Source organism: Lissotriton helveticus, chromosome 9 (assembly GCF_964261635.1).
Source record: "Lissotriton helveticus chromosome 9, aLisHel1.1, whole genome shotgun sequence".
Lineage (NCBI taxonomy): Eukaryota > Metazoa > Chordata > Amphibia > Caudata > Salamandridae > Lissotriton > Lissotriton helveticus.
This window is the reverse complement of record NC_136070.1, coordinates 916,622,672-916,637,666: the sequence shown is the minus strand read 5'-3', so window position 1 is coordinate 916,637,666 and position 14,995 is coordinate 916,622,672. Positions and strand designations below refer to the sequence as shown.

At 47.5% G+C, this 14,995-nt stretch overlaps 1 protein-coding gene across 1 annotated transcript in view; it reads left to right on the top strand.

Annotated features, from left to right (window-relative positions):
* Positions 1-14,995, top strand: part of RYR1 (ryanodine receptor 1) — a 1,073,089-nt gene that overhangs the window by 617,477 nt on the left and 440,617 nt on the right. Inside the window, exon 61 of the mRNA XM_078661091.1 lies at positions 12,005-12,126. Within this exon, the coding sequence (XP_078517217.1) occupies positions 12,005-12,126 (122 nt within the window). The remainder of the gene's footprint in view (positions 1-12,004; positions 12,127-14,995) is intronic.

Here is a 14,995-nt window from a genome sequence, read left to right as displayed (position 1 = left end):
TTTCAGAAGCTCCTTTTCATTGGGGCGGTACTGGACACAGCACATATCGTGGCTTATCCTCCCCGAACAGTGAGTCTGGGATATCTGATAGAGACTACTAGCCGCAGATTCCTTAACGTAGAATTATCTCCAGACGCGAGACTGGATCCGGAATTTTTTTGCCACGGCATCCCTGCGCGCCGGGGGGACGGCATCATGCGACTCCACCCAGGCGTTGTCTGCGTACGTGATGTCAGCGAGGTCACATAAGTCCCACCCCGGCACGCCTATGTCCGTTGTTTCCTTTTCTGTGTGCAACGCAGATCCGGTCGTGCTCCGGGCCTGTTTAGGCCTTTCCCTTTCGCTACTGCGTGTGTTTGTGGGAACAGTGTGCGGATGCCTTCGGGCTTTATGACGTGCTCATCTTGTGGACGCCTGATGTCGCCGATGGACCCTCACCTCATTTGCATGTGGTGCTTGGGGGAACATCATGACTTCTCTGATTGCAAGGCGTGCCAGCAGTTGAAGCCGAAGTCGCGGCGGGAGTGCCGGATGAAACTTGTCTCGGCTGTTCCCATACTCCCACAGTTTTGTATGATGGCTCCGCGTTGTGGCGCGGAAAAAGTCTCCGAAGAAAACTGACGTAGGCGCGCCGGGGTGGGACTTATGTGACCTCGCTGATGTCACGTACGCAGACAATGCCTGGGCGGAGTCACGTGATGCCGTCTCCCCAGCGCGCAGGGATGCTGTGGCATAAAAAATTCCGGATCCAGTCTCACGCCTGGGGATAATTCTACGTTAAGGAATATGCGGCTAGAATCGTCTCTACCAGATACATCGTTATTTAAGGTATGTAACTCGTACATTCGGGCTATGATTCTGATCTTTCAGCCTCTATCCTGGGTTTCGGTCAGAATGACCCTGAGGCTGCTGGGCCTCATGGCCTCCTGCATCCTGCTTGTGAATCATGCCAGTTGGCATATGCGGCCTCTACAGTGGGACCTGAAGTTCTAGTGGGCACAGCATCAGGGGAATGTTTCTGGTTGCGTCCAGATCTCGGAGGGCACTGCACACCAATTGCTGTGGTGGCTAACAAACCAGGATTGGGTCAATGGCAGGTCCCTCTCCCTTCCCCCACCCAGAGTTCAATCAATCAATCAAAATACACTTTATTCGATTTGATTAAAACCATAAAAGCCAGTAAAAAACACAATAATAACACAATAATATATACAAGTTAAAAGGAAACATACGATTCATCAGAATTAGCGACACAATGAACAATCATGAGAAACAGGGCATATATACAATCATGAGAAGCAGGACATATATATCAACATTCATGATACACCCAGAGTTCACAGTAGTGACTGATGCGCCACTTCTGGGGTGGGGCGGCCACATGGGGGAGGCCGAGATCAGAGGCCTCTGGTCTCCACATCAACCATCTGGTGCTCGGGGTGATTTGTCTTGCACTGACGGCATTCCTTCCTTTTGTCAAAGGAAGAGTAGTGCAGGTGTTCACGGACAACACCACCACCATGTGATATTGCAACAAACAGGGCGGGTGGGGTCGGGGACCCTCTGTCAGAAGGCCCTTCGTCTTTGGAAGCGGCTGGACCATCAGGGCATGTCCCTGGTGGTTCAAAACCTGGCAGGTTCCCTGAAAGCCAGGGCAGACGAGCACAGCTGCCGATGCATGATGGGTCATGAATGGCGTCTTCACTCGGATGTGGTGCAAGGTCTCTTTCAGCATTAGGGAGAACCTTGGTTTTGATCAATTCGCCATTGAAGATAACACGCAATGTCAGAAGTTCTGCTCATTGGAATTTCCATGGCGGCACTCGCTAGGTGACGCTTTTCATTGGAGTGGAGTTGCGGTCTTCTATACGCCTTTCCGCCTATACCACTTCTGCCTAGAGTGCTGAAGAAGATCAAGCACGACCGGGCCCAAGTAATTCTTGGGGCTATGGACTGGGAACGAAGAAGTCTGGTATCCCGAGATCTTGAACAAGGCTATTGATCCTCCGATCAGACTGCCTCTTCTGGAAGATCTTCTGTTGCAGTAGCAGGGGATTGATAGGTTTCAGTTTTCTATGCCCCGCCCACTTCACATATTATGCTTATTAGTTAGCAGAGTGTGTCTAACAACTGATATATTCATTTATGCATTTCCGTTTATATTCCAATATTAGTTATTCAGTTATGCGTGTGACATTATTACAGTTATTCTTAGCTTAGCCTGTGTGCCACCATTTTGAAGCATTTCCCTTTCTGTGCGAGTTGCACGTGCTCATCCCCCTCCCGTAAGAATAGGAATATTCCACATGTCAGCAGTTTTGTTTTTCGGCCCACTGTGACTGAAACTACTAGCGAAACCCCTTATCACTCTGTTCTCATGTGCTGGAGATGCTAAGGCCTGGCTCCGTGTCCTTGGAGCCAGATAACAGAATGTTGCAGTTCCAGGTGCAGATGCCTCTTGTATGAGACCATTGTTCACTATTCCAGGGGTCCAGTACTTTTCCGCAAGGGGCGTGCCTTACTCTGCTCTTCGTATTATAATGTGTTACTGTAATGATATGAGTCAGTCCTTCTCGGCGCACTCTTAGGGGTGAGGTCGAACAGGGCCCTCTCATATGGGAGTTTGTGGCCTAATAAATTGTTTGTTTATTCTTCTCCACTGTCCGGCTGACTTATTATTGGGTAACTATAGGTGAGTGCGGTAAGTCACTCGGGTGGATTTGAGCCACGCTTATCAGATGGCGCCCGAATAGGGACTCCGCGATTAGGACCTTTCTCACCCGTAAGTGGGTAGCAGAAGGCCGGGGACCCTCTGGTCGGGACGGTGCGCCCGGGTACCCACTGGATGCCGAGCTTGGTTCTCGCAGCGCTGACCCGCCCTGCTGATCGGAAGAGGTCCCGGTCCATGATCCTACGCCGGAGTCCGGAAGGCGGAACTTTGGAGCTGACCGTGTTGGTCCTGGCAGCCGGAGGTGGAGAACGGTAGAGGTCGGTACCGCGCATAGAAGGTGAGTGGTCCGACTGTTACTTGGAGGAGCCGGAGTGCTCCGAGAGACCGGTGCGTCTCTGGTGATTAGAGGAGCCGGTGTGCTCCTGGGGCTAGTGTGCTCCGGGGAACTCAGAGTGCAAGTGGCGCTCTGACAGACTTGACGGAGATTGGGTGAACGTTGGTTTGTAGTCATCCGACTGGGTAATACTGCAGTCGGCGGGTGGATTGCTGCGGAAGGATCTCGGGACTCACCCGAACGCCTAGGGTGGCGGTTCGCGGAGATGAGCACCGAGTCCCATGCGGTGTAGCACATGCCGATCTGTAGTGTTGCCCAGGAGACGGATGTGTTCCCCAGTTTCGGAACAGCGGGTGTGCTGTTCGGTCTGCGGTAGGGTCCAGGTTCCCCAGGACTTGGTCGACGGGCCTTGTCCCATTTTTGTAACACGTGTTTTGGGTACGGATTTGATGTAGCGTATATTGAAGCTGTGAGCGTGACCTACCGGTAAGTGAGCAAGTGTACGAGTGTGAATCTTTGTGTTAGTGTATGATTGTGTGAGAGCAGGATGCCGTGTTTCAGTAAATTACGGTGTTTAGGGTGCTGTGGTGATGTCTCTGACGTTCGATTGGCTGAGAGCCAACCTGCCCCGGTGGAGGGCTCTCCAAACTTTGAAATGTATGTTAAACACGGCTTACCCCCGATTCTGTTTTCTACTCTGTGGCATAAGTATACAAAAGATAATGTGGATTTACAGTGGCCTTTGCTTGGCTCTTTTGATGGAGCAAAATTAGACTACTTACAAGATAGATTGTTTGCTAGGCGCAGTCGCCAGAGCATGTTTGATTCTTTGGCAGAAGGAGGTACGAGAACGGCAAATGAGGGAGGAAAAGGTGGCTCAGAAGAAAGCGGCGCAGACCATGGCGCAGAAAGCCAGGGAACACACTAAGAAAGAGAATGAACTGCAAATTGAGCGCGCAGATAGACGTTTTAGGCTATTGGATAATAAGAGTTATGTAGTGAGAGAGGATGACCAAGATGAGATGGAGGACATTTTGAACACTCGACCCCCTCCCCCATATGCCCCGCAGCCCTTGTACCCCGTGTTGGTGGATTCCGCCTCCCCGGCGGTGGTTTCAGTTCCCCAAATGGGTGCCCCTTCCTTATCCGGTGCACCTGCTTCCTCTGTGGCTGAACGAACTTCCCCCTCTGTTACTGTACCCCTGCTCCCTTTCTCCGCGACAAGCCCAATTGCGCCTGCTGTGCTCTCCCCGGTGTTCTCTGCTGGTCCCGCCATCCCAACTGTTTCAGCCAGTACTACCCCCCAGAGCGCGCTGCTAACTCCCACTAGAGGAGCGGGAGGCGGACTGTTTACTCAGGTACGGAAGTTGCTTACACGTTCTGCTGTTGGGTTGGATGAGAAGACGATGGTAGCTAATCAAGCCTGTGAATGGGCCAGGAATAACATTTATTCATTGGAAGACATTTGGTCTACCATGAAAGACTATGAGCCTTTGATGCAGCAACATGCTTTGTGGCACATGTCGACGACATTGATAGCGTTGTGGGAACAGGGATACGGTGGGGAGGCACCGGCGATTCTCCGTGATATCAAGAATAATGCTTATAGGGCCAACACTGGAATAAAGGATGTGTTCCGTAGTCTGAGGTTCTTGTTAGAATACAGAAATGAGTTACCAGAAGCGGGAGAACCCCATTACCCTGGGGTACACCCGATGCGTGAAGTGCACCCTGTATTTCACCCTGAGGTACCTGAGGTAATAGACCCGACAACACAGGTTGTGACCCGAGCTCGTATCGACGCTCATTTCCAGGAACAGTGGGTGTATACGCCCTGGAAAAGGAGCGAGGTATTAGCTTTGAAGGCTCAGTTGCCTGACTCGAGAAAAAATCCAACGGCTTATTACAAAGAATTAACAGAGGCAGCTTCCTCGACGGTCATGACTCTAGCAGATATTGAATTATTTTTCGGATTATTCGTTCCCGTGGATGTGTGGAGACAGGTGAAGGGTTCAGATCATACAGAAGAGCTGGGTGGTACTTGGGAAGAATTCAAGGATTGGGACAAGGAGCGAAAGCCAGGAGAGAAGCCGAAGGCTGTGATTCTAGCGCTGCCAGGGCGTATAAAAAAATACATGCACTCACTCATCCCACCTAAGAAGGTAGATTGGGATAAGTTGACGGCCTGCAGACAGAAGAAGGATGAGGCAGTTTCAGATTTTTTTACTCGTTTTGAGGAAACGTTCATGGATTTTAGCGGTCAGGATATATCCCAAGATGGTGGGTTGCGACTTTTTGTTAACAGATTCGTAACAAATTTGTTGCCAGAAATATCAGCACGATTACAAGCATCAGAAAGTACGTGGAAGACATCCACTCCCCCTGGGATTTTGAGTATGGCCCAGTACTACGAGCATAGAGAGAATGAGAATAAGGACAGGCAAGAGAAGAAGGCAAAAGATTTAAAGACGAGAGTGCTATTGCAGCAAGTGGCAAAGGGTCGGGGACGTGGAGCCCCGCCCATGGCAGCTGGTCGAGGAGGAAGTAGTTACGGAAGGGGAGAGAGAAGAGGGCGTTTGGGATCCCTCCACCAAAACGGTATACGTCTGTAGATGGAACAAATTTGTGGCATGGTGTACAGTAAAGGCTGTTGATATCCTTTCTGCCCTCTTTCAGAGGAGGACCCAGAAGAAACCTTTTGGAAGACAGAAGGTTGGAGAGCCACCCCGTCTGTGGATGCCCCAGGAACCAGGTTACCTGCACTAGGGAAGCAGTGTGTATGGGGGGAAGTGACGTCAGAACCTGCCATAGAGGTCGTCAGGAGAAGACTGTGAAGGAGACTGGTGGAATCCAATGGTGGATTCTGGAAGTGAAAAACCTGCAAGCAGAGGGGACAGCGTATTTGCCACTCGAAGGTGACCAGGCGGCAGGGAAGCACAATACCCACCGATGTTGGGAGGTTCTGAAGAGAACACAGTGACCTTACTGCTGCAGTTGTAAGGACCAAGTGATGGTGAGGAAGGAAAGGAGCTGTGCTCGAGCTGTCCCACATTGGGTGCCAGTGTCTAGGTGGTTGGTGTCTGGTGAGAGTACAACAAGCCTTGATAGCCGCAACTGTTGTGGAACGCGAAGAGAAGCTGTCATTGGGACCAGCAAAGTCCCATGGACTCACCAAGTGCAGGAGAGTCAGAGCAGGCCCAGAGCAAGCAGAGGAGTCCACTGAAGCAAGAGAAGACCATCAGGAGGAGACTTGAAGAACAGCAAGACCAGGAGCAGCAGGAGTCTTCCCTTATGCAGTTTCGGTTATAGACGAAGTCCAACAAAGTCCGAGTGTCCAGACGGTCAAAGAGTGTCTTGGTTTCAGAGGTGAGTCTTGTCCCGTGATAAATCTAATGACCCATCCACAGAGTATAAATTAAGTACCCTAGGAAAAGCGTTGGAACAACTCAGGGGTCCCTCCCAGAGGAGCCGAGGGGAGGATACTCCCCTGTTCTTTGTCCAGTTTCGCACTAGAGCGGGAACCAAGGGTTCCTGAATTGGCTCAAACCGGGGTAGGGCACCAAATGTGCCCTTCAAAGCAGTGTGGTGATGCTGCAAAGTGCCCTCACCCCAGCCCAAAACACTAAGTCCTGTCTGGGAGGAGGTTGCACCTCCCTGTGACAGGAAACCTATTGTTCTACCTATCCCTGCTTGAGCTCAGCTCAGCAGCAGGAGGGCAGAATCGTGTCTGTGGTCGGCAGCATCACTAGCTTGCTGGCAGACCCTGAAAGGCTGTTACCGGGAGTACGGGGTCTCCTAATGAGCCCCTCAGTACATGAATCATACTTCCAGCACCAATATCAGTGTTGAGGTATGAGTGCAACAAGTTTGATACCATGTTTGATTCGTAATGACTGATGTCCACTATATACCTTACAATGCCTGACCACACTTACAAAGCCCGGAGAATCGACTCTCAGGTTTATAGGGGTGTCCTGCTCATGCAGGGCCACCCTCACACTTGTAACCAAGCACCCTGCCATCAGGACTGAAGAGCTTGCCATAAGGGTGACTTATAGGTTTTAAGTTCAATGACCTCAGATATAAGAAAAATGATATCTGTCGTGAGCGGTGCAAGCACCAGCTCACACAGGCTGCAATGGCAGGCATCTAGTCCAGCTTAAGTGGTCTCCCATGGGGGGCACAATACATGCTGCAGCATATGGGAGATTCCTGGTGTACCTATGCCCTGGGTACCTCAGTACCATATACTAGGGACTTATAGGGGACACCAGTAGCCAATGGTGGAGGTACCAAATTACTTACCAGAGCCAATTTAGTGGAAAGAACACATGCTGGGGTCCTGTTTAGCAGGAGCGCAGCAGAATAAGTCAAAAACACGCTGACGCCAGGCAAAAAGTGGGGTTAACCATGAAAGCAGATCCTACTTTCCAACATACGCCATCTCCGGCGAGCAGGGGTACTGCTCACAAATAAATCTTCCAGATACAGTCTGACACCTTGAGAAATTCTCAGGTAATGAATCTGCGGCTAAATATATTCTCTACTAGATAAGGCATTACCGAAGGTAAGTAACGTGTTCTTCTCTATCAGAAATCTCCAGAGGACTAGCTTACTGGTGACATTTTCTCTCTGAGCCAGTTTTAAAAGCAGCAGGTCCTGTCCTTTCGAAGCCGGAGACGGGGCACTGGTACTAACCATACAGGCCAGCAGGGACTACAGTCTTCCAGTATTTCCTGCCTCACTCCAGTGGCTACCAAGCCACTGTAGTTTGCCCATAATGACCCATGCCAGACAGGTATCTGACATATTTGCTCCCCCGTTGGAGATCCATAGCGTCAGACAGGTATGCCTTCCAGATTGGTCAAGTGAACTAGGCCTTTCCCTTTATTTCCACCCCACACCACCTTCCTATCATACCAGAGTGATCTTCAGAAGATTACTCTGCAGTCCTAATGTAGGAGGTTAATCCGTTACTCTCAAAGGGTGCCATTGATTCTGTACCAGACTCATAGAAAGGAGAACGGTGCTATTAGCACTTCCTCATTTCAAAGAAGGATAGGGGCCATGAGCCTATTTGGGAACTTCTCACATAGAAGGACAAATTCAAAATGCTCTTTGTTGCTCAAATCTTCTGTTATTTGGACTCAGATGACTGGATAGTGTCCTTGTACAAAGAGTTCGGGAATTTCTATATTGCTGTTTTGCTGTTCCATAGGCATTACTTGCAGTTCAAGGTGTGCCAAGATCATTTTTAGTTTGCCATGCTCTCTTTTGGTCTTACTTCGGACGTTCTGGTGTTCATCTAGCCTGATAGCCCGCCGTATCGGGCTATGCCGACCATTAAAGTCTGGTCCAACCTTTAACAGGGGAGCGGGCCTTTAACAACTGGTATAGCCCACTACAGCAGGCTCAACGGCCTCTTGGAGCTCGAGTGGGTTGAAATCCCTGAGGCTCCGAAGTCTTTGATTCACAGCAGTTGCTGTGATTATTCACCAGCTATCAGCCGCGTGCAGGGCCAGGGCTTTAGCTGCTAGACATTCACAGCAATAGATGTGAAAGGGGGCTGAATTCAGTCCCTGGTTCTCCAAGGGGTTGGCTAAACTGCCTTGTATTGTTCAGCTGAATCAGGGAGACCCAGGAGCTGAGCAGCATTCCTCCTCCTTCCTTCAGAGGCTCAGGTGATTCTTTGGGCTATCAGAGACGGGAGGAGTAGGCTGCGGTGTGCCCTGCACCACAACCACTGCCTTTTTCTCCCCCCTGCCCACTCCATATATTTTGGAGAGGCAGGGGAAAGACAAAGGCAAAGGCTGTGTAATAGGACATTGAAATAATGAGAGAAGCTGGCCTATACCAGTTACAATAGGCTGCTGCTGCTCTGTTGTCTTTAATGACGCTCACAACATTTCAATGACCTAATAAAAGTGATGGTGGCAGTCACTGCCCATCTTCGGAGGTTGGAAATATGCAAATTCCAGTACCTCAAAGTCTGATCACCATTAACAAGCCAAAATCCTATGTGTGCCCCATTCGTAGGTGCAGTTCTTGGCACAGTGGCATTCAGGGCCTTCCCTCCACTGCAGCAAGTCCTAGAAATTCTGGATATCATTGTGATGTTTGAGGATCAGTCCTGCATTTCAGTGAGTATGGCTTATGCTGTTTGGTTTCGTGAACTTGTGTAAGGTCCTCATTGGTGTAAACAACAGGTGGCAAATGCAGGCCCAGTTGTGGATCCTCAGATCCCAGTGGGCCCGGCATCAAAGCAACTTCTTCGACTCCACCCAGATTCCGAAGGAAACAGAATAGGAATTGCAGCAGTAGTTAGTGGATGCCAACTTGAGCTGCGGCTTGCCACGCTCTCTTCCCCACCCAGATTTCTTCGTGGTGACAGGTGCATCCCGGCAGGATTGGTTGGGCTACCTTGGAGAGGTGAAGATCAGCCCTCTGGTCTCCTGCGGAGAGTGAGCTCTATATGAAATTGCTGGATCTTCAAGCGATCCATGTGGCCCTGAGAGCCTGCTTGCCATCCATCAAAGATAGGCTGGAGCACGTCTGCTATGTAGTAGCAATGCAAAGTGGGGTCCTGTATCCTGTGCCAGGAGGCCCTACACCCCTTGAGATGGCTGGACCAGCAGAATATCTTCCAGGTCTCCAACCACCTGTCAGGGCCCCTGAATGCCATAGTGGATGAACTAAGTAGGCGTCATCTGGTAGATCAACAGTGGTGTCTCCTCCCTGATGTAGAGCAGGGTGTGTTCGGTCATTGGGAACCTCCCTGGCCAGATTTATTCACCACCGGTGAGAACACAGTGTCAACAATTTTGCATCATGGAGTTTCATCTAAGGCATTTGTTTGGCTAAAATGGAGCGAAGTGCTCTTGTCCGCATTCCCACCACACCCTCTCCTACCTCGAGTTGTGAAGTGTATCAGAAAAGACCAAGCACAATTCATTATTATTGCACCAAACTGGGTTTTGGAAAGTGTGGTAGCCAGAACATCTGAGCCTGAGTATTTATCCTCTGTTCAGGCTACCACTTCTGAAGACCTTCTCCTCAACACAGCAGAGTCCTGCATCTCAGTCTCTGCAACCTACACCTGTGTGAATGTAAATTGAATGGTGGCAACTGAATATGTTTCTTTTGGTGACTGAGTTGGTTGATGTCATCATTGCAGCCAGAAACCCTTCCACACATTTCATTTATGCAGGGCATTGATTGAAATTTGTTGCATAGTGTGATGCCCCATATACTCACTTCTTACAGTCCAAACTTTCTGAAGGTTTTTGTTTGTTCTTTTGTCAGCCCAGTGAGGTGTTGAAGTAGGTACTGCGAAGGGGCATCTTTTGGACCTTTGGTCCTTTCTGTGTTTACTGGACCAGCTGTCCTTGTCTAAAGTTGGGATACCTTTTATTAATGGTTTCAACCACGTTTCCCCAAATCATTTGTGATGCCCAAGTGAGACCTGATATGTTCTTTGGGCAAACCCTTTTGAGCCACTGCACTGCTACTTCTTAAGGATCTTAACATTGAAACCAGTTTTTCTTTCTGCCATCTTGTCTGCGTACTCGATATATGAGCTGCAGGCATGGTCTGTTCAACCACCCTACAGCACTTTCTTTCCTAACAAGTTGATGTTAATGAGTCAAGCGACATTCCTTCCCAAAATGTTGACACCTTTACTCTTGGCCAATCGATCACTTTGCCAACGTTCTCTGCTCTTCCGCGCCTCTCAAAGGAGGATGAGAGATCAGCCTTTATGTGAAGAGGGCTTTACATTTTCACATCAGTGATACAAAAGACCAGATGACGAGCTCTTGAGGAAATGAGTGTAGCGGCTGTGGCAGTATGACAGGCATGTGTTTTCATTTCTGAAGTAGAAGAAATGTAACCACTGTTGCAAGCCCTCAGGCCGAATAGCTGTGTCTCAAATTTATTAACTAATAATTGATCTTAAAATAAACACCCCATATACTATTCTAAGGCATAAGGTCATTTCTGACACACAGGAAAGCTTGCCCCTAACTCTGTCCTGAAGCACTGGTTCAATTGTAACATCATTTCACTAGCATAGTTCTTATTAAAACTTTGAATGTTGACAGCTTCATTGAAGACAGTGGAGTGGATCGGCCAATAATGGCTCACATAGACCTTCCGTTCCAGCATTCCTATGTTTGTCTTTTTCTTTCTCCCTTTTTAATTTAGAGCATCCTACCATTGGTGGGTGGAATGTCCCCCTTCTGCCTTGTAAATGTAAATCCGTATTTGTAAAGCGCAAACTACCCACCCTTACGGGTCTCAAGGAGCTGGGTGGCCGTTGTGGAAATTAAGTGAGCTATTGCCCAGAGTCACATGGTGCTGAGCTGAGCTGCCGCCAGAGCCCGAACCATGAACCCTGTGCTCCGAAGTCAGCTGCTCTGGCCGATGCACCTCACCTCTCCTCCCTTGGACTGTACCAGTTGTTATAGGCCATCTTGCTTGTTATAGGCCCTCCACCTGTGCCTCCTGCCTATAACTCAGGTTCAGGGCCTTTCACAACTAATAAAGCCCTCAGCAGCAGGCTATAATCCAAGTGCACACTCATATCTGTTGTCATGTCTCATAAAACATATTCGGATGGAAGACTGCTGTGTCAGCTTGTTGTGTATTTGTGTACCCGTGTCACTATAGGAACGATGTCTTCTTACAACTGTATGTCTTTGGCTATACTTCACTTAGAAATAGAGGAGATGTTCAACGCATTGCAGAACACCCATCAAATAAAGTTGTGTTCCCTGTAGCGTTTATGAGAAAGGTCTGTTTTACCACTTCAGGAGATTATTCCATCCCCTTTGCAGCATGATTCTGTCTGATTGCTTGGGCATTACTGGATGTTGCTGGTGATTTGGGTGTACAGATAAATCCTGACCAGCCCTTTATTATTCTACAATATCTTGTCAAAGGATTGAATTTGCTGCTTTCTCTACACTGGCTGTCACATATTTCTTGTTCTTCATTTACAGATCCTACTCCCACTCATCAACCAAAATTTTAAGAACCACTGCTTGTACTTCCTGTCTACGCCTGCTAAACTCCTGGGCAGTGGAGGACATGCATCCAACAAGGAGAAGGAGATGATCGCCAGGTAAGAACTGCCAGCATGGGATTAACCAGGCTGCTGGGAACTTCTCTAACTCTATGCTGTTAAGTTTATTTTCCTCTAAAAGAAACCATTATGAAATGAGTTGTTGTCCACTGAAGACATTTTAGGGGCACCTCCGTGTGGATGAGATCAAAGCATCAGCAGTGCCTCTTATCATGGTATCTTTTATGTGCTGGGATGTTTTTTATGTATATTAACTTTGGCCACAAGCAGAGCTGATCCTTACCTTCTGACCTAAAGAATGAGCCTTTATCTCTGAGTTGCCCATTAGTGCATACAATCAAAGACATTTTCCACGGAACGCTAATCAAATTGTAACATGATTGGCACTGGTACTCTCACTATGTGTTCAGTAATGCCTTTTATGGTGTTCTATTTATTGGCAAGGAATATATGATGTTCCTCTAAAGATGTGTATTCAATTTCTGTTCTGCGAACACATTGATTCTTTTTTATTTGCTATGCAAAATGGCAAGGCAGGCTTGCACTCCTTACTGATAACCACTGTGTCCTTCAGGATACAAGCCTGAATCAGGGCAAAACCAACTAATGTTGCATTCTTCCAGGTTCAGCAAATGTAATAACTTTAAATTAGTTAAAAGTCACACCTGTTACTTATAGTGCTTGAAAACAGCAGAAGTCTCCCAAACACTTTATAAACAATAATTTATGTTATTTTTGGCTTCATGCGAATGAATGGTAGGCTTTGCTTCTCTGGGACACAAACTTGCAATGACTAAGGCTTTCACTTGAATGTTTTTTTAAACGTGAGCTCTATTTGATTGGTCTGTGATCAGCTGACCATAAATAATACCAAAGTCAAGCAACTCACTTTGCCCTCACTTACTTGGGTAGGTATCCTGTTCCAGTACCACAAGGAAAAAGCATAATCTCATGTAGGCTTATGAAATTTACAGCGAATGCCTGCTTGAAAGGTCACAAGATGGAAATACATGATTTTTGGGTAAACCTGGTTACAGGGGGTCATTGCCACATGGGCCTGTAGTAAGGTTTGAAGATGTACTTAAAAAATAATAAAATAGAATTAATACAAAAAAGACTGAGATTCTCCCCTTTGTTTTCAAGCCCTTTAAATATAATTGGTGACTCTGAAACAAGGAATTATTTGGGTGGTGTATTCTTGGCGTCTACAATCGGAGGTGATCCAGCACATCTTTGGAACGCCCACGTGGATCTGTATGCCGCTGTCAGCAACACTAATATCCTGCTCTTCTGTGCCCTCCAGTATTGGTTGCAGTGAGCCTTGGAGAAGGCAATTTGGTTGAAGTAGAGTTTTCCACTTCACTACACATTTCCTCTAACACTTTTCATTCCTCGGTTTCTGGGGTAGATTCACCATTACAGAGCCCAAGTCATTCTCATTGCTGAGAAGGGTGTGGCGTGCAGATTTCCTGCACCTCTTCTTCTGCACCTTCTCCGAATTCCTTTCTGGGTGGCCCTCCTCTCACAGTCGAAGTGGCAGGTAGTTCACCCCATCTTCTAGAACCTCCACCTCCATGCCTAAAGACTGAGGGGGCACCTACATTTGTTCAAACTGCCGGTGAAGTAGTGGATGTCATTTTGTCGGCTAGTCATGATTCTAGTAAAATTGTGTACTGTGGAAGGTCGAACAGATTTGTCAGTTGTTGTGCTGTTATCATTGTGGATCCCCTTAGGGCACACATGACAGACATCCTCAAGTTCACACTTTTATTTGCCCAGGAAGGGGATGCTGTAGGTTGCGTTAAGGGATACTTAGCTGCCTTATCAGCTTTTCTCTGCCTTCCAGATCAGCCATCTCTATTTAAGTTTGATGGGTTCTCCATCCGAACCACTACACAGTTGCCAGCTGAGGCTGTTAATGTTGAAAACTATTTTCTTTATAGAACTAGGTGCGTCAGTGATTTGCAAGCACAGAATGTCCATCCCTCATTTACATTTTCTTGCATAACAAGTTGATTGTTCTAACCAGAACTGCTTTTTTGTCAAGTGGGGTGAGCTCTTTCCATCTGGGTCAGTCGAATACCCTCACTCCTCATCCTGCCAAGGAGGAGGAGAGGATGCACAGGCTGGATCCCACGAAGACAGTCCGCTTTTACATCACCTGTCCCAATGACTTTCAAATTAACTACTAAATCTTCATAGAGTAAGCATGCAGCAAATCAGTACGCAGAATGACACTATTAAAATGGCTCATCTTGTGTATTAAGATGTGCTATGCTGCTACAAATAAGGAACCATTGGTAGGGCTAGGAGCCCTTTATACAAGGGCGAAAGTATCACCATCAGCTGTGGCTGAAATCTATAAGGCTTATAGTTATAAAACAAGGGGTAACCCAATTGTAGTCAAAGGACCTGGGTATCAAGTATTATAGTCAACAATTGGTCCTAGACATCATATCAGCATATACAATATAATGATACAGTTCGATTAGTCACTTTTGTCATTACTGGATTAAATCCACTATGATTCATATAGATCAGAACATGACAGATACAGTAGTCCAAAATATCAGTTGATGTAAGAAAAAATACACATAAAACCAAGCAAATATGTCTCACCAAAGTCCGAGAGACTTACTCATTTAATATATATTTTTGAGAATATCAAATATATACAAATATTTACAAATAGGGTTCACTATCAATAAGAGTGCACAGAACAGAGTGAAAGTAAGTGCTCGTGTAAAGTGACCAAGATGGTCAGTGTAGAAGAATTGAATTATTTAAAAACAAACGTAGATGAGCCTGTCCTAAAATAATAGCTCGCAAAAAATGTAATTCTTTCTTGCTGGCACGTGGTTGGATAATCCTCCGTATTCCTGGATTGGCACAGGAGACAACGGGAAAG